The 22,032-nt window shown below is 39.3% G+C and overlaps 1 protein-coding gene across 4 annotated transcripts in view; it reads right to left on the bottom strand.

Annotated features, from left to right (window-relative positions):
* The window catches only part of PCF11 (PCF11 cleavage and polyadenylation factor subunit), a 28,790-nt gene extending 7,190 nt beyond the window's left edge, over positions 1 to 21,600 (bottom strand). The window contains exons 1-11 of one of the 4 annotated variants that reach the window (XM_033206021.1): positions 20,963 to 21,600; positions 17,183 to 17,308; positions 14,772 to 14,960; positions 14,191 to 14,385; positions 11,881 to 12,995; positions 11,287 to 11,470; positions 10,700 to 11,183; positions 8,605 to 10,172; positions 6,661 to 6,757; positions 1,163 to 1,282; positions 649 to 754 (exon numbers count right to left, since the gene is read on the bottom strand). In XM_033206021.1, the coding sequence (XP_033061912.1) occupies positions 649 to 754; positions 1,163 to 1,282; positions 6,661 to 6,757; positions 8,605 to 10,172; positions 10,700 to 11,183; positions 11,287 to 11,470; positions 11,881 to 12,995; positions 14,191 to 14,385; positions 14,772 to 14,960; positions 17,183 to 17,308; positions 20,963 to 21,154 (4,376 nt within the window). In that variant the 5' untranslated portion in view covers positions 21,155 to 21,600. The remainder of the gene's footprint in view (positions 1 to 648; positions 755 to 1,162; positions 1,283 to 6,660; positions 6,758 to 8,604; positions 10,173 to 10,699; positions 11,184 to 11,286; positions 11,471 to 11,880; positions 12,996 to 14,190; positions 14,386 to 14,771; positions 14,961 to 17,182; positions 17,309 to 20,962) is intronic. The other 3 variants (XM_033206022.1, XM_033206023.1, XM_033206026.1) reach the window with 3 other exon arrangements.
* Between the last annotated feature and the right edge of the window lie 432 nt (positions 21,601 to 22,032).

Raw genomic sequence — 22,032 nt, 5'->3', positions numbered from 1 at the left:
CAAAAATGTAAGAATATCAACACAGAAATGATGATAAACAGAAAATGAAACTTAACAGGAATACATGAATTATCAATATCTAGTATTTAAACTCCCTAAGTTTTCTGTATCACAAATTAAAAAATGAAAATTTTGAGGGGCCGGGTGCGGTGGCTCACACCTGTAATCCCCAGCACTTTGGGAGGCCAAGGCAGGTGGATCACTTAGAGGTTAGGAGTTCGAGACTAGCCTGGCCAACATGGTGAAACCCTGTCTCTACTAAAAATACAAAAATTAGCCATGTATGGTGGCGCACGCCTGTAGTCCCAGGAGAATCGCTTGAACCTGGGAGGCAGAGGTTGTAGTGAGTCAAGATCACACCACTGAATGCCAACCTGGGCGGCAGGAGTGAGACTTTTGGGGGTGGCCTTTGGCCAAAGTACTTGTATACCAGATATATTTTAAAAGAAGATTTAAAAAAAGGCTTCCCAAAGACTATGTTATGTATATTTTACCACATTAAAAAAAAAAAAAAAAAAAAGACTTCCTCAACGTTAAAACAGTAAAAGGGATAAAGGGAAAGGGAAAGCCCTAATAGTAACAATGTCCACTGTAATAGGGTTATTAAAGTCACTGCCTCTTTATCTTAAAGAAAATTAGATTACATACTGTTTCAATTCTTCAACTGTAAAATTAGTAAGATCTGGAACATCTTGATCTTCATTTTGATCTTCCTCCTCTTCAGGGGGAGGCTGAGCAGCTACTTCACTTACTTCTTCAATTAGGAAGAGACACACAAATTTCTTAATACCATTCTCCATGTATTCTTATAGAGAAATCCACCTAATCTATTCAGTGCTTCTGATCTCAAGTTTACTGGCCAAGGAACCTAATACAATTTTTTATTTTGATATGTGATATTAACTCTGTAACATAAAATTACTGGTAAAAAGCCTGCACATTAGGTATATTAGTTAACTGAAACACATGTCCACTATAAGGTAGTTCAATCTTGGGAAATCTAAAAGAATTTCATTATAAACCAAAAATCAAAACTAAAAGGTATACCTATGAATTCAATTATTATAAGGACCTTTATCATAACTTATATCATTATATTACATCATACATCTCAAAAACTTACTGAAGCTTTGTGTACATTTAAGTATAAAATCACACTTACGTGTTGTAGCTGAATCGGGTTGGGACAATTTGAGAATTCCTGTTTTTAGCAATTTTGAAAACAATTCATTTACATCCACTTGACTGAGATGATTATCAGGATACGCCTTAGGGAGGGCTCCTAACAGAAAAAAAAGAAAAAGAAAAAGAAAAAACACACTCTTAAAGTGAATGTAGAACTTAAAGATGCAAAGTATACCAAGCATTTTTCAAAGTTTTCTTCAAGATGTCCTGCCAACAGTAAATCTGATAAAACCTTATTAATTAGTTTAATTTCAAAAGCCCCTAAGATTATCCTTTTAATTTAGGTCTACAAGTCAGCACTACTTGAGAATATATTCTTTTTTCCTTTTTTCATTTTTTATTATATTTTTAAGTTCCAGGGTACATGTGCACAACGTGCAGGTTTGTTACATAGGTATGTATACATGCGCCATGTTGATTTGCTGCACCCATCAACTCGTCATTTACATTAGGTATTTCTCCTAATGCTATTCCTCCCCCAGCTCGCCAACCCCCGACTGGTCCCGGTGTGTGATGTTCCCTGCCCTGTGTCCAAGTGTTCTCATTGTTCAATTCCCGCCTGCAAGTGAGAACATGCAGTGTTTGGTTTTCTGTCCTTGTGATAGTTTGCTTAGAATGATGGTTTCCAGCTTCATCCATGTCCCTGCAAAGGACATGAACTCATCCTTTTTTATGGCTGCAAAGTATTCCATGGTGTATATGTGCCACACTTTCTTAATCCAGTCTATCACTGATGGACATTTGGGTTGGTTCCAAGTCTTTGCTATTGTGAATAGTGCTGCAATAAACATACGTGTGCATGTATCTTTATCGTAGCATGATTTATAATCCTATGGGTATATACCCAGTAATGGGATTGATGGGTCAAATGGTATTTCTAGTTATAGATGCTTGAGGAATCGCCACACTGGACTTGAGAATATATTCTAAAACAAATGATGTGAACACTGAAAACAATGACCCTTTATGCTCCCTTCTCCCATGCAATGCAGCACCACCCCATCTCCAACTTTTCACCTTTCTAATTCTCTCTTCCTCATCTTCTAAGTATACTGGAAAAGGTAGTTTTATATAGATGAAATAGTTTATCACCTCTTAGCACTAAGCCTAAGTGGAAGTACTCCTGACCTCAATGCTCCCTGACATAACAGAAGAACTGAAACAGGGAGATGAATCAGATGGCTCAGAGTATACCTGCTCCTATGATCTTTGCTAAAAAGTGTACTGCCCTTGCAAAGCAGCTCAGGCTATTGCTGAAAAGGTGTCATGGTTACTAAAGCTTCAATAACTTGAATAAATTAGATAAGCCTAACAATCTTGTTTTGCTTGATGAGGAATCCTCATCGGTGAGGAATCATTCCAGTCCCATATTTTTCCAAGCGCTATTCTAATAATTGTGATTCTGTGTGTGTGTGTGTGTGTGGTGTGTGTGTGTGTGTGTTTGTTTTGAGATGGAGTCTTGCTCTGTCGCCCAGGCTGAAGTGCAGAGTGCTCGGCTCACTGCAAGCTCCGCCTCCTGGGTTCACACCATTCTCCTGCCTCAGCCTCCCGTGTAGCTGGACTACAGGTGCCCGCCACCATGCCTGGCTAATTTCTTTTTGTATTTTTAATAGAGACAGGGTTTCACCGTGTTAACCAGGATGGTCTCGATCTCCTGACCTCGTGATCTGCCTGCCTTGGCCTCCCAAAGTGCTGGGATTACAGGTGTGAGCCACCGCACCCAACCATAATTGTGATTCTTTAACTCAACTATGAAAACAATACTTTAGGCCAGGTGCAGTGGCTTACAGCTACTCGGGAGGCTGAGGCACGAGAATCATTTGAAACCGGGAGGCGGAGGTTGCAGTGAGCCAAGATCTCACCACTGTACTCCAGCCTGGACAACAGAGCAAGAAGACCCTGTCTCAAAAAAGAGAAAACAATATTTTAATGCATTTGTACGTCACTGTGATGCATCTCACTACACCTACAGAAAAGTTCTGAACCACTAAAAATTCCTCTTAATGGCAAAAATTCAATTTGCATCCACATACACATAATCCCTACCCTTAGACACTGTATACTCTACACTTATCCTACTGCCTTATATATAGTAGGCTAATTAATGTCTGTTCAAACTAAATGTCTGAATACATGAGTGAATAGATCAACTTCAATAGTTAATCAATTACAGTAACATTTAGCTCACTAGTTTAACCTTTACTTTCCATTAAATTAGCTATTTATATGCCTAGGATGCATAATTAGCTATTCACATGTCTGAGGGTAGGCAAGTCTAGTAACCAAGAGCATAAACTATGGAACCAGGACTCCCGGGATTTTAACCAGAAATTCCACTTTCTAGTTGTGTGACATAATCAAGTTCCTTATCTATGCCTCAGTTTCCCATGCCTGTACAAAGGGTAATAATAATTCCTACCTAAGTACCAATCCTAAGATTGTTATGAGGTTAAATGAATTAATATTTGTAGGGAACTGAGGTGTTTGGCATTATTATGTGGTTTTTGTTAAACCAAAAAAAAAAAAAATCAGTAGCCTTTCTATACTATAAAGCTCTTTGAGGTCAAGTGTGGTGGCTCCCAATACTTTGGGAGGTCGAGGTGGGAGGACTGCTTGAGCTCAGGAGTTTGAGACCAGCCTGGGCTACATAGTGAGCACCCTCTTTAAAAAATAAATAAATAAATAAATAATTTTTTAAAACTTTAAAAATAAAGCTCTTTGAAGGATGAACTTTATTAAATTCATCCTAGCATACAGCAGATGACTAACATATGTCTGAATGAATAAATGAACATGGGTATACTTCCTACTAGAAAAGGGATGTTTACACTTTCAAATTAGAGAAGGAACCTTGAGAGAAGCTAAATATAGCACACTGAAAACTGCTGACACCTCTTGTAAGAGTAAGAAGAACTTGAAGAACGAAGACACACCTAATGTCCCATTCATGTAACCAGGGGAATAATTGTGACTTCCTCTGTTACACTGCTATGCCCTGTACACATACACATATAACCCAAGGTTGTAAAAGCAAAACAAGGCTGGGCACAGTGGTTCATGCCTGTAGTCCCAGCACTTTGGGAGGTCAAGGCAGGTGGATCACCTGAGGTCAGGATTCAAGCCACCCTGACCAATATGGTGAAACCCTCTCTCTGTTAAAAATACAAAAATTAGCCAGGTGTAGTGGCATGCACCTGTAGTCCCAGCTACTGGGGAGGCTGAGTCCAGGAGAATTGCTTGAACCCGGGAGGAGGTTGCAGTGAGCTAAGATCGTGCCAACACACTCCAGCCTGGGTGAGAGAGCAAGACTCGTCTGAAACCAAAAAAAAAAAAAAAAAAAAAACAAGAGAATTTGTAGATTCTGTAGAGCATCTTATGCCACTAACGCCAATATAACAAATCCTCTGCTCAACAACAAAAACTGAGTTCTAAAGGAAAAAACATTAACATAACACTTGACAAGTTACAAAGTACTTTTACATATACTGTATCATTTGATTCTCTAAAAAAAAAAAAAATACTGATACTACCATATCCTGCTTTTTTCTTGGTTTTTGTTTTTTTTTTTTTTTTTTGAGACAGAGTCTCACTCTGTCACCAGGCTTAAGTGCAGTGGCATGATCTCAGTTCACTGCAACCTCTACCACCTGGGTTCAAGTGATTCTCCTGCCTCAGCCTCCTGAGTAGCTGGGACTTCGGGGGCCCACCACCACACCCAGCTAATTTTTATATTTTTAGTAGAGACGGCGTTTCACCACATTGGCCAGGATGGTCTCCATCTCTTGACCTTGTGATCCACCTGCCTCGGCCTCCCAAAGTGCTGGGAATACAGGCATGAGCCACCATGCCCGGCCCATATTCTGTTCACAGAGGAAAAAACTGAACCTCAGGGGATACTTGCTTATAGCCTGTCCATTTATAAAGTAACAGAGTAGAGATTCCAACCCTGGTCTTCTGGGCTTTAGATCCCAAATTCTCTCCTTCTCTTTTCATTATAGTAACAAAATAATAATAACAAATATTAATTAGTCATAATTGTCCATGTAGAAATTAAAAATTAAAAGCTTCCAAATTAATTGTATTTCTTGACACAATTTAAGAACTAATGTATACTGGCCGGGAACGGTGGCTCATGCCTGTAATCCCAGCACTTTGGGAGCCAAGGCGGACGGATCACGAGGTCAGGAGATAGAGACAACGGTGAAACCCCATCTCTACTGAAAACACAAAAAATTAGCCAGGCGCGGTGGCAGGCACCTGTAGTCCCAGCTACTTGGGAGGCTGAGGCAGGAGAATGGCGTGAACCCGGGAGGCGGAGCTTGCAGTGAGCCGAGATCACGTCACTGCACTCCAGCCTGGGTGACAGAGCAAGATCCCGTCTCAAAAAAAAAAAAAAAAAAGAACTAATGTATAAAAAAGATATTGGCTAGGATTTCCTAATTACTTCAGAAGTTTTGGAAAACTCCATAAATTTACTGTAAACTGATTAACTCAATGCTACAGTAAAACATGTTTCTGAAACAGCTGTTTCACTGATTCAGAAATGAAAGCAAGTATCACTAATGTATATACTTCCCACTTACCACATATTAAAACTAAAATTCATTCTGCCAGGCATGGCAGCTCACACCTGCCATCTCAGCACTTTGGGAGACTGAAGGGGGCAGATCAGTTGAGGTCAGGAGCTCAAAACCAGCCTGGCCAAGATGGTGAAACTCTGTCTCTACTAAAAATACAAGTTAGCCGGGTCTGGTGGCACGCGGCTGTAGTCCCAGCTACTCAGGAGGCTGAGACAGGAGAATTGCTTGAACCCTGGAGGCAGAGGCTGTAGTGAGGCAAGATCGTACCACTGCACTCCAGCCTGGGTAAGAGAGCAAGACTCTGTCTCATAAATAAGTAAGTAAGTAAATAAATAAATAAATAAATAAATAAAACTAAAATCCATTTTAAAAGTCCTTTTATCTAGTACTAAGCCTCACCCCATAGTAACAAAGATGCTTATCAGTGTACCTGGCTAGGAAAGCCGCTTTTTGCTATTTAAGTGCCCATAAAAACATAAAAATTAATCAACTTTATTAATGCAGTATCCTCAGTATTCACTTAATAAATGTTTACTGGATCATAACACATACTTGAAACATCAGATAATTGAGATTTCTGAGGTTTGTCATTTATTTCATTCTATCTCAATACAGATGTCATACCTTCCTTCCCACCTCCTAGTTTCCACCAAATAGGTTTCCTTCCCTCTGGTTTGTGGACTACAAGTCCCCGCTAACCATCTCTAGCTGTAAATAGGTACATCCACAATGTAAATAAACTTAGAAAAGGAACAAAAATATGTCAGCCAGATTAAATTTCTCTAAATTAAATATACCTTTGCAAAACTGTCATTTCCTAAAATTCAGCAAGTTAGCTATTCAACGAAACAATAATAATTTGTCTTTTGAAAAACAAAGTTCATAAAGTACATACCTGGAGGATTCTGAACAAATCCAGGATTTTGTGGATGAACTGGTAAAAACTGTTGTCCTTGACCAAAAGCTACTGGCTGAGCAACACCACTCAGAACCTTTAAGAAAAACCTTAATTTTAAGAACATATTTTCTACATTTCAAGTAAAACTTTGAACATCCTAATTACATAAAAATATTCATAGATGTCACAAGGCCTGCCTTAGATTAAGAAAGGTAACTAAAGATTTAGTTAGTTTTAGATTTAGAAAAGTAAATCTAAATAAATAAATAAAGATTTAGAACGGTAACTTGGCTGTATCACTTCACTTCTAGGTCTTCTACAAACAGGAACAATAAAACCTTCCCTTACCCGTTTCACTGAGGTATAAGTTACTGAGAATGGGTTAAAACTTCTTTGAAAAGTTTAAGGTACCTACTAGAGAGGCAAAGTAGCCCCTCAAAAAGGAAAATGTATGATACCATGCAAACATAAGGTAACTAGCTGTGTTACTTTACACAAGTCACTTTACCTTGCTGGTGCTTTCCCTTATTTCACAAATAGAAGAACTGACATAAAGCAATATGACCTATACACAATCACAAGGGCTAGTTAGGAGCAAAACTAAGGCCAGAACTCCTCACCCTTGCCCGTTTTCCAGATATCAAAAGCCTGTTTTAATTAGCAATCTGAATTACCAAGCAGGTAAGTATCCTGCTTGGCCATTATCTTTGCATACAGTTATAGCTACATTACAAAGTAATCCTGTAAAAGGTCTTGTAAAAGATGTCAAAGGGAATGTTAAAAAATAGAACAATCATGGAGCAAGAACTGCACTGGCAGACAAATACAGTATTTGCAGTCCAGAGGGAGGCAGGACTTCTACATGTTGCTGGTATGTAAATAAATGTCCATTTATAATCCTTCTTCAGTATATATGTGGACTTTTGGTGGTAAGTACACATAATAAAAACCCCACCAATCCTGTGCAATGTAGAAACAAGACTAAATAAGTACCATTCTAGAGTATGTGTCAATTTCTTTCAAGGATATACAGTAGAGTAGATCTAGACAGGCCAACTGTTTTTTCATACGATTAGAGATGAACAGAAGGACTACTTTCTATTAATAATGTTCCTAATGTGCTTTTAAAATCTTTCTTATTTTGTATTTTCTTCCATACAATCTTACTACTATAAAATAAATCTGTCCTAGTAAGAAAATGTCAGCACCTGGAAAAGAAATAAAACAGCCCAGGAGAATTTCAGCACGCAAGCAAAAGTAGTCATTCAAAACCAACCAAGTTAATCACAAATTGTAAACATACTACCTTAAAGTTATTTCAGTATGCATTTTAAAATGTATACAGAACAAGTGTAAAAGAATACCAACAGGTAACTGCATGCTTCATAACCAGAGTGTATTTGGAAGGCTATTTGCTACTAAGTTTGCTACATTGACATTAATATCAAACAATTGTGTTTAATTGAAGTGACTGGAAAGGTGGTAAAAAGTAGAAAAACAGGACAAAGAAAAAGAATTGCAGACTATGAAAGCATGGACAAAATTTGATCTTCTTATTTAACTCAGGTTAATGAAATTCTTGGTCAAAGAACAGTCCAAGCAATCAGTTCCATGGCTACTTTAAAGCACATCAGGGCCCAACAGTTCTACAATGCAGACCTCTATGAAACACAATTATGTAATATTTCAAAAGCTTTAAAGCAAAAACAAAACAAAAAGCAGAGTTGGGGGTGGGGGTTTGAAAGAGCTAAAATCAATTTTGGATTTAAGCTGCAAATTTCATTCCCAAAAGACGCTCATCCCACTTCCTTAGCAGGTGGCTTTAGAGTACATTAAAAACTTCTTCCCAATCTATACAATAAACTATGTCCTGAAAACCTTTCTAGAAACATTAAAAAATGGTTATCTGCATACAACGCAAATTTAGAATAACAGACTTACCTGTTGAGATGCCTGAATATTTCCTACTGTCATTGGAGCAGGTATATTGCCAAAGTTTCCAAATTGAGAACTCTGAAGATTTTTTTCATCAAAATAGTGTCCAGAAGCTCTGTTAAGTGGATTAGAGAAACTCTGGTTTCCAGGGCCATGTGGTCCATTAAAATTTGGTCCTTGAGGTGAATCAAATATTTGTTCATGTCTTTGGAACTGTAGTCCTTGGGATGGGGCATTAAAAGCATTGCCAGGTGGATCATTATATGGACCAGTCTGATTGAAAGATACTGATTCAAGCCTTTGTGAAGGGTGATTGTCAAATCTTGTGCCTTGAAGACCAAGAGGAATATCAAACCTTGATGCCTGCTGATGTTGTGGACCATCAAATCTTTGAGGTACACCATCAAATCTGGGCTGAACCTGCTGTCCAGGTGGTCCATCAAACCTCTGAGGGCCTGGCTGACCAGGAGTCCTTTCAAATCTAGGACCTGGCTGACCATGTAATCCATCAAATCTTGGCAAGAGTGACGGCTGACCTGGCTGCCCATCAAACCTTAAAGCATGACAACCTTCAAATCTTGGACCACCTTGACCCAGAGGCCCTTCAATTCTCAGGCCACCTCCTGGTACAGAAGGACCCTCAAACCTCATTCCACCTCCTTGTTGGACTAAAGGACCTTCAAACCTGATACCAACCCCTGGTTGGCCATGTGGACCCTCAAACCTAAGGTTCCCACCAAGTTGATTATGTTGTCCCTCAAATCTCAGACCAGCTACTGACTGACCATGAGGGCCCTCAAACCTCATTCCAACTCCTTGCTGTAGCAAAGGGCCCTCAAATCTGATTCCACCTCCTGGCTGACCATGAGGTCCATCAAACCTAATCGCAGCCCCTGATGGACCATGACCTCCCTCAAATCTAAGTCCACCTACAGGCTGACCTCGGGGATTATCAAATCTAAGTCCACCCACAGGCTGACCATGAGGTCCCTCAAACCTTAGACCACCCACGGGTTGACCACGATGTCCCTCAAACCTCAGACCACCCACAGGCTGGCCCCCTGGTCCCTCAAATCGCAAACCACCTGCAGATCCCTCAAACCTCAGACCAGGGGAACCTTCAAACCGAAAACCACCTCCTCCTGCTTGACCAATTGGGCCCTCAAACCGCAGAGGTGTCCCCACTGGTCCTGGGGGACCTTCAAATCTCAAAGGACAACCACCTCCTAGCTGACCTTGTGGCCCTTCAAATCTCAAAGGGCCTCCTCCCCCCATTTGTCCTGGTGACCCATCAAACCGAAGAGAAGCTGGTGTGGGAGGTCCATCAATTCGAGGGCTTAATTTATTAGGTCCTTCAAAAATCATCTTGGTTGGGCCATCTCTTGCTACTGATGGCCTACTAGGTCCATCAAATAATGGTCTGTCTTCAGCTAAAGCTGTAAGTCGCTGATTTGTATCCAGGCCAGCGAATCTTGATGCTGGGCTATCTACAAATGGTTTATCTGAATCTTCGTATCGAGGTCGCTTAAGTGGAAAACGATCATTGAATGGAGATCTCTGCTCTTCTCGCACACCTTTTAAAAAGGAAAAAAATTATTTTCACTAAATCTAAAGTTATCTTAAAATCTTCTCTTTTCACATAAATGTTTAGCCAAAGATATAACTATCTCACTATATTAGAGGGGCAGGAAGAGACAGACAGCATAAAGCAGCAGATAAGACTCTAGAGTCAGACACACCTGAGGAACAAAAACATTCCCATCCTATCAACATACTACTTATTTCATTTTGAGAGCAAGTTATTTAACCTCTCTTTTATTTCCTCTCTGTAAAATGGGGAGAATATATACTTCATTGTGTTGTTGTGAGGATTAAATCAAAATACATATTTAAAAAACCTAATGAAGTACCTGACACACAACTGGCTTTAGAAATATTAGCTCCCTTCCCTTCCCTTTCCTTAAAGGGAAAAAAGTAACAAAACAAATGGGAAAAAAATGGTACTCTGAACAGTCACAAAAATCCATCCCCACTTAGCTTGTTCATTTTCCCTTCACTGCTGTGTGATTCAATAGGCATAATCTGATTTAACTTTTTCTACCTTTAGCAGAGACTTGCTCGTCATGTCTTCTCCGGCCCTCATGGGGTGAAAGATTCTCAGCATAAGTACGACTCCCAGATATAGGAGAAAGACGTCTTGCTCTTTCACTAAATTGTTCTTTTCTGTCAAACTGTGCTCCACTATTCCTACTTGCATGTTTACTTTTGGATGGCTCACATTCTATTCCAGACAACAAGGCATCAGTCAAAGGGTAGTCAAAAATATCAGGATCTAAGAGATCAAGTCTTGGAAATGAATGCTGAACCTGTGTCCTTTTCAGTTTTGCTTTATGTTCATAGTAGGTTAATTCAGCATCAGATAAGAGAGGTTTCTTTTTTAATCCACCTTTATTTTCTTCTGTAGGACTATCCCGTACATTGCATCTATGTTTACCTTCTTGATACTGAAATAGCTGTCGAATTTGATGCACAACAACAAGGAAGTCATCCTGTGTAATTTCACCAGATGCTAAACGTTCACTCGTCTGTATAGGGGTGATAAAAGGAAATAAAATTATTTTAAATATAAAAAAAAACAAAAAAATAGACAAAAGAGAATAATGACATGGGATTAATCATAGTAACTACCTTTTGAAGTAATTCTCTTTTGCTTGCAAGAGTTAACTCTTTAGGAATCTGAAGATTGGCATCTACGCTTAATCGATGCTGTTGCTGCTTTGGGGCTCGAGGTGATAAAATTCCTTTAGTGCTTGACCAACTCTCCCTATGCCTCAGATGAGGAGGTTTACTATGTTCATCAACCTGCTGTAAGCTGAAACCATAAAAGCAGTATGTTACTTTGAAATGTTTTTTAAAAAAATACTCAGGACCATATTTAAAGATTCTTTTCAAAAGGATATGGTTAAAATGGGCATATGTAATCACAAAAAGTAATTAATTAAATGATTAAGAGCATGAAATATGCAATCAGCAAAAACAGATATGAATTCTAATTCTTGCATGTCCTGGACTGCAGCCTTAGGTAGATTAGTTAACCTTTCTAAACTTCAGTTTCCTTATCTGTAAAATAGAAATAATAATAGTATTTAACCCACAGAGATATAAGAATTAGATGGAAAAAAGTACTAACAGCACCCAATAAACATTTTCCAATTTTTAAATTAACACTATCTTTTGAAACATACACACTATTACACTTGACTTAAAATGTTAACATCATACCTTTTATTTTCTTCCCAACCAGATTTCCATCTTTTGGCAGACTTGGAACTTTGCCAGTTTTCTACATTCTCCTTTGGTTCAGTGCCTGACTTTGTAGAATGCTGATTTGTAGTTTCTTGTGGCCGCTCCTCTTCCGTCTTTTTCATTCGCCTTGGATCCCGAATATCCTGTTTATTACTTCTCTTAGCGTTTCTGTCTTCCCTAGAAGGTGGTGTAAACTCTTCCATATGTGACTGCTTAACTCCAGATTGGCGAATCTTTCCAGCTTTAGGTGTCGCCGTTGGAGACATACTTCTTTGCCTTCGTTTGGGTGACCGCCTATCTCTTCTCTTTGGGGAATGTATAATTGGTGACCTAGACTTGGGTGATCGAGATCTTGATCGCTTTCTAGTACTCGATCTCCCTGGTTTTGTCCCCTGTTTTTCTGACTCTTCTGTTATTGTATCCTGTTTTTGTACAATGCCATTTATGATTTTATTTCTACTTCCAGCCAGTCTGTGTTCAGATGACTTCATGTGCTCATCTTTATCCTTTTTTTCTGCAGTTTTTCTCTTCTCTTTCACATCATCATCTTTGCCATCAGTCTTATCCTGAAGATGTTTTTTTAATCTTGGGTCTCTCTTGTTCATATCAGACAACCTCATACTTTCTGATTCTTGATTTTTCAAGTCTTTTGTGTGAGATAATTTGTTTTTCAAAGGTGATGGTGATTTCGATTTCGATTTTGATTTAGAATCTAATTGTTCAAGTTCTTTCTTGGTTATTTTTTCACCTGATTTACTTTTTTCTTGCTTAGATGAATTTAGTTTTTCAGAGGGTATAGTTTTACTTGTCTTAATATCAGACTGGTTTAATGTGTTCATTAGAAATTCTTTCCTGTGACTTTGATCTTTTCCATGAGAATGTTGGCTTATCCTGTTCAGACGAGGATCCCGGTTAGTTCCTTTCACATCCTGAATTTGTAAGGATGGTCCTGGACGGCTTTTCTCAGATTGCACAGGAACCTGATGAGGAGCTTTAACTGCCATAGGGGGAATCTGTGAAACATGTAATTTGGATGGTGCAGATCCAGGACCTAAATTGGATGTTTCCTGCTGAACACTAAGAGAAACTGCCTAAAACACAAAATAAATGTTCATGTCAACACTGTAAAACATGAAGATTGTCAAGAAATTGCAAACAACTGAAGAATATAATGCTTTATTCAATAAATATATTTACTCAATACTGTATTTAAATTGTACACTTCTAATGAATTGAGATTACAATGAAAAGAAAAAGTCCATGATTTAAGTTGCCGATTATTTCTTACTAGTATTTTTGAGATTTTATAATATTATCTCTAAATAGAATGAAAAAAAAAAATTGTTTCTCTTTCTAATTATTCAGGATTCTGAGCCATACTGCTCCTAAGTAATTGCTAAACCACTACACTCCAGCTGCACAAGAATCAGAGTCATTTCAGCTAAATTCTAAGTCCTAAAATTTAGTTTCTCCCAAAGTGGTGCTATTAATGAACTTATAAAATTCTGCCTTCCTGTACCTCACTGTTGAATAAGCTCAGATGCTAAGCAAAATAACTTAGTATAAAGTCGTTCATGTGTAGAAATATATCATTTTCCTGGCCTCCTTAGTTTTGTCATTTCTGCTCATGAAGTATAAGCTCACAAAACATTAAAGACTATGCAAAAATATTTGCCACAACATGCCTACCATCTTGGGACTGAAATATTAAGTCCACATAATGTAATGATTAAACAAAACTAAGATGCTACTTTATAAGATAGCAATCTAACAGAAAACTATTCGGAGGAAATAGTGTAGTTTTTTGTTTTGGGGGGTTTTCCTGAGACAGTGTCTTGCTCTGTCACTCAGGCTAGAGTGCAGTGAAGCAATCATACCTCATTGCAGCCTTCAGTGATCCTCCCAACTCAGCCTCTCAAGTGGCTGGGACCACAAGCATGCACTACCACACCTGGCTAATTTTTTTTTTTTTTTGGTAGGGCCTCACTATGTTGCCCAGGCTGGCCTCAAACTCCTAAACTCAAGCGATCTTCCCACCTCGGACGTCCAAAGTGTTGAGATTACAGGCATGATCCACTGCACCTGGCCTATGTGGTTTTTAATCAAGTGAATTTTACAATAAAGATATAAAAGTATAATCTAATAAATATATTATGATTTGTAAAAAAAAAAGTTAAAAGAGTACACTACTAATAAAAGTAACGTTAATAAAATTCAAACATAAACATTACTTCTGTATTGTCACACAGGTTTAAAATATTTAAAATGCCAATCTCCCTTACTTACCAGTTGTGCCTTAGCTTGCTCTAGCTCAAGCTCCAGCTTTTTCTGCTGAAGTTCTAACAACTGTTTTTGCTTTGCCAGTAACTGCTGCCTTATTAGTTGTTCTTGTGTAAGATTCTTTTGTATATCAGGAACAATTGGAGGAGTGGAGATGCTAGGGGAACTGACCACTGTACCAGGTGTTGAAGGCTCCTCGGGCTATAAGAAAAGACAATTTGTTAAGAAAAATATATCAGCTAAAAAGGAAGCTAGGGAGTAAATAAAAATTATCAGTTTAACTCTCAGTAATTATCCAAATTCCTAAATATCACACAGAATTTAACTCTTTAATAATTATCCAAATTCCTAAATATCACACAGAAAACTTATCAGGAATTTAAAAGCCAAAGTAAATGTTACATAATACCTAAACAAGGTGAATACATTTCTAAATAAAAATTCCAAATATATATATATATATTTTTTCAAACTGAACCGATTCACTATAGAGTAGTCTATTTTGGCTTTCTGGCATTAAGTTCTCTAGAAGAATTCAAAATGTGATACTTAAAAGCATGTTACATACTATTCATATTAAAACTTACCGACTTATTTAAAAATTTAGGATTCACATGGATGCTAGACGTATTCACATTGGGGGGTAGAGGTTTAATAGGCCAAGCAGGATCTAATGAATTGACTCTGACATCCAGGGCATAAAGTTTCTTCAAAGGGAATATTTCATCCCATGTGGAACGTAACTTAAATAAACTTTTTCTAGTATTTTCATCCACCTAGAACAACAGAACAATTCTATGGCTTGTTAAGTTACTATAGAATATTTTATATATTAAAAGTAAGTTATATAAATCTGCTCTACTTCACATATAGAACTGTACTACCCATTGGTAAGTACATTCAACAGTAATAATTTATTAAAGGTGCATTTCTCCTTCAAAAACAGAATAATTAAAGCCATTTTCACCTAGCCTTCATGCAAGCAACCAACCAGGCGAGCCTTTCTATATACAAAACGTTTCCACATCTTAGAGCTTAGTATAATATTCCTAACATTACTCTTACTCTGGAAAAAAAATATAAAACAACTAGAAAATATAAAACTAAAAAATATAAAACTAGAAAAATTGATTACCTGATGGCTTAAATGTTTTAAATTACTTACATAGTAGTACAAAGTTAAAATTAAGGCAAAACTATCTCACTAACCAATGCTCAGCAATACTATATGGTTGGGTACCTAGGAATAAGTTATTGTGGTGTGGAAAGCACTTTAACAACTGAAATTTACAAAATCTTAACCACTGATAAGCCTTAGTTTTAAATAACTTATCTGTTCACGTTTGTGATGGCCTAACAATTTTTAGAAAATCTGCCACTGCCAGGCACAGTGGCTCTTGTCTGTAATTCCAACACTTTGAGAGGCCGAGACAGGTGGATCACCTGAGGTCAGGAGTTCAAGACCAAACTGACCAACATGGTGAAACCCTGTCTTTACTAAAAATACAAAATTAGCCAGGCATGATGGCTCATGCCTGTAATCCCAGCTACTCAGGAGGCTGAGGCAGGAGAATCACTTGAACCTGGAAGGCGGAGGTTGCAGTGAGCCGAGATGGCGCCACTGCACTCCAGCGTGGGCAACAAGAGCAAAACTCCATCTCAAAAAAAAAAAAAGAAAAAGAAAGAAAATTCACCATCAAGAAACCTAGAACTTGTGAAAACCAAGTTACATTTTCAACATTACAACAGATAATAAAGCCTTAACTATATTCGTAAGTTTTCATATAATAATGTATTTATTATAAGGTCATTTTAATCAACTGTCATGTTAATGCCCAGTTAGATTCAGTAAAGGTATGCTACCAAACACCCAAGTGAATTTGAACATACTGAAACTGAAACCAAGAGGTTGGTTAAGCTTCTCCTTAAGACTACAGCCTCTGGTTAGCAGTATTCAGCAAATGTCTACAATATTATATTAACAAGCATTTTAATGCTATCTGATATGGAGCTTTCCAAATTTCTTCTATATATACTATTTCTTTTCTCTAAGAACTTAAAAACATTTCTCAAATAGCAACTACCTATTTTCTAATAAACATGTAAAATCTAATAATAGTTCCTCCAAAAAAAATTCCAATTCTACAAATCTGACAACTGACACAGAGGTGATCATCTACTAAAATATAACTACCACCAAATACTGTCATTACGAAACAATCTTTAAACCTAAATATCTCCTAAGTGCCTTTTTGCTCAATGTGAAAGATACAGCCTGACAGGCAGAGAATTACCTCAGCAAATCCCTTGTCTTCCTCAACATAATACTGCTATAACCAAACCACCACATATGTTACATTATGAAATAAATTTACAATCTCTAGATATGAAAAATAAGCCTAATTTCTGAACACTAAGGTGGGGGGAAAAATATTTCCAGAATAACCTACAGCAGTTAACTGGTCCACCACTGACACATACCAACAACATTCATCTAAAACATACTTGAACAATATAACAAAAGAGTAAACATTTCCAGAAAACAAAACAAAAAAACATAGAAGTTTCAGGAACCAATCACAGGTTGAGACACTGAGGGATTATGCTTTTTTTCCCCCAAAGAACAGTCAACATCCTAACACCAGAAATTTAAACAATGAAATTTTAATTACTCTTGACGATTTCACATCTTTTTGCCTGGTTTATAAGTGATGAAACAGATGTTCAAATGAACAAACTCAATTTTTTTAAAAAGCACAATTCTAAAAGCAAATCCATCTATTCTTAAATGGACAATGTAAACCCCTAGAATCTGTTCTAAAACTCTAACATAAAACATTAACTTCAGCCTCTTTCTTTGAAATGGTACTAACGATAAATGTCCAAAAGTATAAAACATTTCACCACCCAAGAAAACCCAACACAAAGCAAGTATTTATTTAATCAGGAACACATTTTAAAAAAAAAAAAACACAAATGTTTCTAAATGCGTATGTACCTTTTCAAACACACAAATAAATGTTGCAACTAGATTTTTAGTAAAGGCAGTGAGATACTCTCTTCCAACGTTTTTCACAATAGAATCCATAAGGTACATAACAGGAAGCTTCTCTGAGGAAGGAGCCTGAATAAAAAGAAACTGACAAGTTTAGTATAATGAATTACCACCAAATAATTACTTTTAAAAGTGAGTTTTTAAACCTACAATACAGACCTCTATTTTTGTTGATACTAAATACTTTTGAAGTAATCTTTATGAAACTTAAGTGTTCAATCAAGTTCTCAACTCTTAAAATCCTTAGTTGAGCACACAAAAGCTCAGAATTACCAGGATGAACAGCTGTAATCCCTAATATACTCATTTAACATTCAATGAAATTTCAAGTTCATGTGGTAAAAAGACCTGTGTTTTAAGTGACAAAAATAAAGAGGAGGCGAGGGAAAATTACTTTATGTAATCCAAGTGTCAGTTTTGGGACCCATATTAATTTACAATGGTGTGCCTACACTCAAAGCAGTTTTTAGACCTCTTGTAGAAACTAATTTCCATAGGCATATTTTGTATGTTCAAGTCTATGAAGCTTTTGTTACCTGTAAAATCACTAGGATTACTTCTCTATAATCCAAATGAACAAAAATTAAGAACACTTCACCTAGGAAGTCAATGGCAAAACACTGAAACTTGCACAACAACATGCAGGAAGTTGCAAGTTTGTTACTCAGACAAGAAAAACTGGATGGAGCAGCCGCTGAATCATGTAAATCAGGTTGAACTTGACTCTGGAAACCAGGATTTGTCCTGAAGATTTTCTTCACAGCCTGGACTCTCCGCCGATAGTTTCCTCTGACATGCACAAACCAGGGGTTATAAATTTGTGCAGAGCCAGTGTGGTGATGCTGATATACAGGTGGCCCTTTCCAAAGTAAAGAAATGTTGCCCCAGTTCAACGGCAATGCCTACCCACCACTGGCTTTTAGAAGGCATAGCAAGCTTCCAGAAAGCATCAGCAGGTTCACAGACTTGTTGAGGAGCATTAAGACACACCATAATAGTCTTAACTCTGACTCCAAAGGAGTACCCATGATTTTTTAAATACAAAAAACTTAGGTTATCCCCATTTACCCACGCCACGTGTATAGGAATCTTACCCTGAGTAACACTTCCCATAGCTGCCTGAAGCTAGGGTAGGCTCACAGTTCTGGAGTACACAATGCCATATTTAATAAAACCAATTGCCCATACAAGTGTGTGGAAATGCTCTTGCTTCTGATAACACCTTTACGACCAAAAGTTGGCTAAGGAAACCTTTGAATAACTTTATGAAAACTTTCTTTTAAAGTACTGTCCAATAAAAGGGTTCACCCACTGCATGTGGGTCAACTATATTAAGTACGAACATGTCAAATGGTTTACCGCTGTGTCTTTACCTTACCATGTCATGTTTTACACCACTTTAGTCATTATGGTACTTATGAAGATAAACAGGCTCACTTTAACACCAGTCTGTTAAGTAGACTAATTTTTTATTGTACAAGTGAAGTCCTTATATGTATTATTTTTTGCTACTGCTCTCTTGGGAGGAGTCAAATTAAGTGTGAATCCTTTAGTAACGCAGAGAAGCTAAAGAATAAGGACACAAACATTCACCTCCAAAACACAAAACCAGGCCAGTTTGCTACCAAATAACGGAAAATCCCTCCCCTCACCCTCGATCCCAACCAGGATTAAGATAGTTCCCCCAAAGTGACTTTTACATCTTTTCCTCAATCTGGCTTTACAAAAATAAGCAGGAAACGTGTGCCCCCAAAATTTCAGTCTTTTACCAGCAAATAGCCCATCTATTTTCATCACTGTGTAGCGATATACAAACACAAGTTTTATGTGGTCACTATATTCAGCATTTAGTTTTCGGTTCTCGAAGGTCTTCTGGATCCATTAAAAACCAGCAAGGAAACTGTTCTTTTGAGTGACAACCTGAGCTGCTCAATATTAGGCGCTGTGGAATATTAAATCCCAAGATACGAGGTAATTAATTTTAAAACTCAATGTTTTTGCCTTAAAAACACGAGTGCTTTAAGGCATTTAATGTCAAGTTAAGCCTTCAACAAGGCAAAAACTAAGTTTTCATGTCCAAGATGTTTGTGGTATCAATAAAAAGCATGTTGAGTATGAGGAATGCTTCCTTTTTAAATCTCATACTTAAAAAAAAAAGCTGTTTTACATACATATTCACAGGAAAAAGTGAACGAAAACTTGTATTTTAGCTGTCAGACTGAGCATGATAAACTTGTTGAGGCCCTTAAAAGAAAAAAGGAAAAAAACCTTCCTTTTCGTCCTCTTTAAAGTATGAAAGGACCACCTGAAACCGTGTTATCTTGTGAGGAGGTTTACCCAAAAGAGTGGATGGAACCTAAAGAAGAATGAACCCAAGTCACTTAAAGACTTTTGTTTAAAACACACAACCACGTAGATAAAAATAAGTCTTGGAAACAGATTCTACACCTTACAAAGGTAAATAAAAAAGACAAATACATATTTTATATGTTTTATTCACAAATTTTATAATACCAGTCACACATTTCAAAACCATTTATTAGAGTCAGACCACTCAGTTTTACACTAGACAGAAACCGTCTCTAAACAATATATTGGTGGTTGTTGTTAAAGTGGCCTTTAAAAAGGGGTTCACTCTGCTAAAAGGAGGCTCATCCTGATAATTGCAATCACTAACAACTAGAAAAAACTAAACCGTAAGTACAAGCTTGAAAAATAAAATGTAGCACTGGGACGCTATTAAAACTCATTGTAACTAAGTTTAACAGTAACTTTACTTAAATGACATATCGCTCCCATATGAATCCACAGAAGAGGAGGACTACAGGGAAATATAAGGTGGCAGAGGACCACTTCTGTCAAGGGGTAAAGAAAAACACTCCTTCGCTATCAGGGAAGGGAGAAAAAAAGAGAAAAGGAAGAGGAGGAGGGACTGAACTTTTCAGAGAAACTGCAAGTACTTGTTACCCTCTGGGCCAGTTCTCCACCTACAGGTTGGATAAGATCTCCTCCCCCCACCCAAACCCCACCCTCAACCCCACTTGCCCCTATTTTGGGACAAATTAGACCCTCCAATAGGAGAATAAAAGTTTTATCTAGCCGCCCCCACCCCAAAATGGGGCTGACGGGTGTGAGCAGCTGCCTGGCTGGCAGGGAATGGATTCTCCTCTCTTCCCTTTCGCATCATGTGCTTTTCAGGCGCCATGTTGGGCTCCTAACAGGCGGCTGCTCCACTCGGGGCCAAATCCCTATTCCCACCCACCAACAGCTCGCTCCCAGGTCCCCCTTCACCTCCTTCCAACCCACAGAACACAATTACCAAAAAGGGTGCTGGGGGAAAATGGGAGACCCACTCTCCCACTTCCCAGGGGATTAAAATGGCTTATGTTAACTCTTACTTCCCCAAACCACAAACTGCCTTTAAGTCTCCCCCACCCAAAAGGGCTCTATTCAAAGCGTGTGTGTGTCGGGATATACAATGCGGTGGCCTAAAAAGGGAGTTGGTAAGCGGAAGTGGGACTCCACCCTTTATCCTCCCCACTCCTCCCCCCGAGAGGCCCATGCTCCAAGCCTGGGCCAAAGACCGAGCCTGAGTTGGAGGGGGGTGGGGGGTTGGAAAGAAGGAACACTGTCCCCCTTGGGATGGAAGCGAGACCTGGGATGAGGCTGACACTAAAATCAGGGAGTATTAGAAGAATAGGAGGCTGCGGGGTGTATAAAAACCTTGGCGGTTTGGGCCTCGATGAGAGAGACGATCTCCTTGGCGAAGGGCAGGTTCTCCTCGGCTAGAATGGTCAGCATATTGATGTGCGGCTTGCTATTGAAGGTCAGGTCTTCGAGCGATGACTGATAATCCCGACAGGCGTCCTCCCGGGCCCCCGCAGCACCGGCCTCGGCCGGCGTCTGCTCTGACATTGCGCCGCGGCCCCCCTCCGAGGTCCGCCGCAGCTGAAGCTGAAGCCGCTCTGGATACCCCGCCTCCCTTCCGACTCCTCTTCCTCTCCCCTGATCTCTCGCGGCTCCGGCTTCACCACATGCTGACCGCGGAGGGGGGATAGGGGACGACACAGGGGGAACCTCGGGTATGAAACGCCGCCGTCTCGCGGGTGATCTCCGTCCACTTCCAGCCGCCACAGAAGCTTCTTTCTCCACAGACACAAAATGGCGGCGGCAGTGGCGACTCCAGCTCCGAAAATGTCTGTGTTCCCAACCGCTGCGTCGTGCGAAATGAACTAGGGGAGGGGAAATGTGCGGTAAAGGGCGGGGCCGCTGATAAAACCAGGCGTGATTGGCTGGCCCGGTAACGTCACGAGCCCCGCCCCCAGCCCTTCCGCTGGACGTCCTGGCACCGCCTTCTTCTCCGGCCTCTACCCGGACTTTCGCAACATCTACGGCTCGGAGGTGCGCTGAAAAAGACGGCCCTTCTCATTGGCCGATTCATAAGGGCTGTTCGGTCATTTGTTACCATAACAACCCATTCAGGGAAGCCAATAGGCCTGCGGAAGGCAGTTCCCGAGGTCCAACCCAACCACTTTAAGAAGAAGGCTCAGCCGTCCCCTCTTCGTCCCTCCCTCTAGCTTCCCAGCCACTGAGCGGGCGTGTCAATCATCTTTCCTCCCGCCTGCCCCGTAGCTGCCACCGACGGTGGGGGCTGGAGGGGGCGGAGGCTTTCTGCCGCCGCACCCCCTCTCCGTTAGCGTCTCAGGTGCTCTCGAGAGCCTGGGCGGGTCCAGCTCCCCGGGCCGGCTACCCCTCTGGGAACTGGGAAGTGAGAGGGAGGTGCCGAATTTACC

Source organism: Trachypithecus francoisi, unplaced genomic scaffold (assembly GCF_009764315.1).
Source record: "Trachypithecus francoisi isolate TF-2019V2 unplaced genomic scaffold, Tfra_2.0 Lachesis_group8, whole genome shotgun sequence".
NCBI lineage: Eukaryota > Metazoa > Chordata > Mammalia > Primates > Cercopithecidae > Trachypithecus > Trachypithecus francoisi.
Note: the sequence above shows the minus strand (reverse complement) of the source record. Positions and strands in the feature narration are given on the sequence as shown.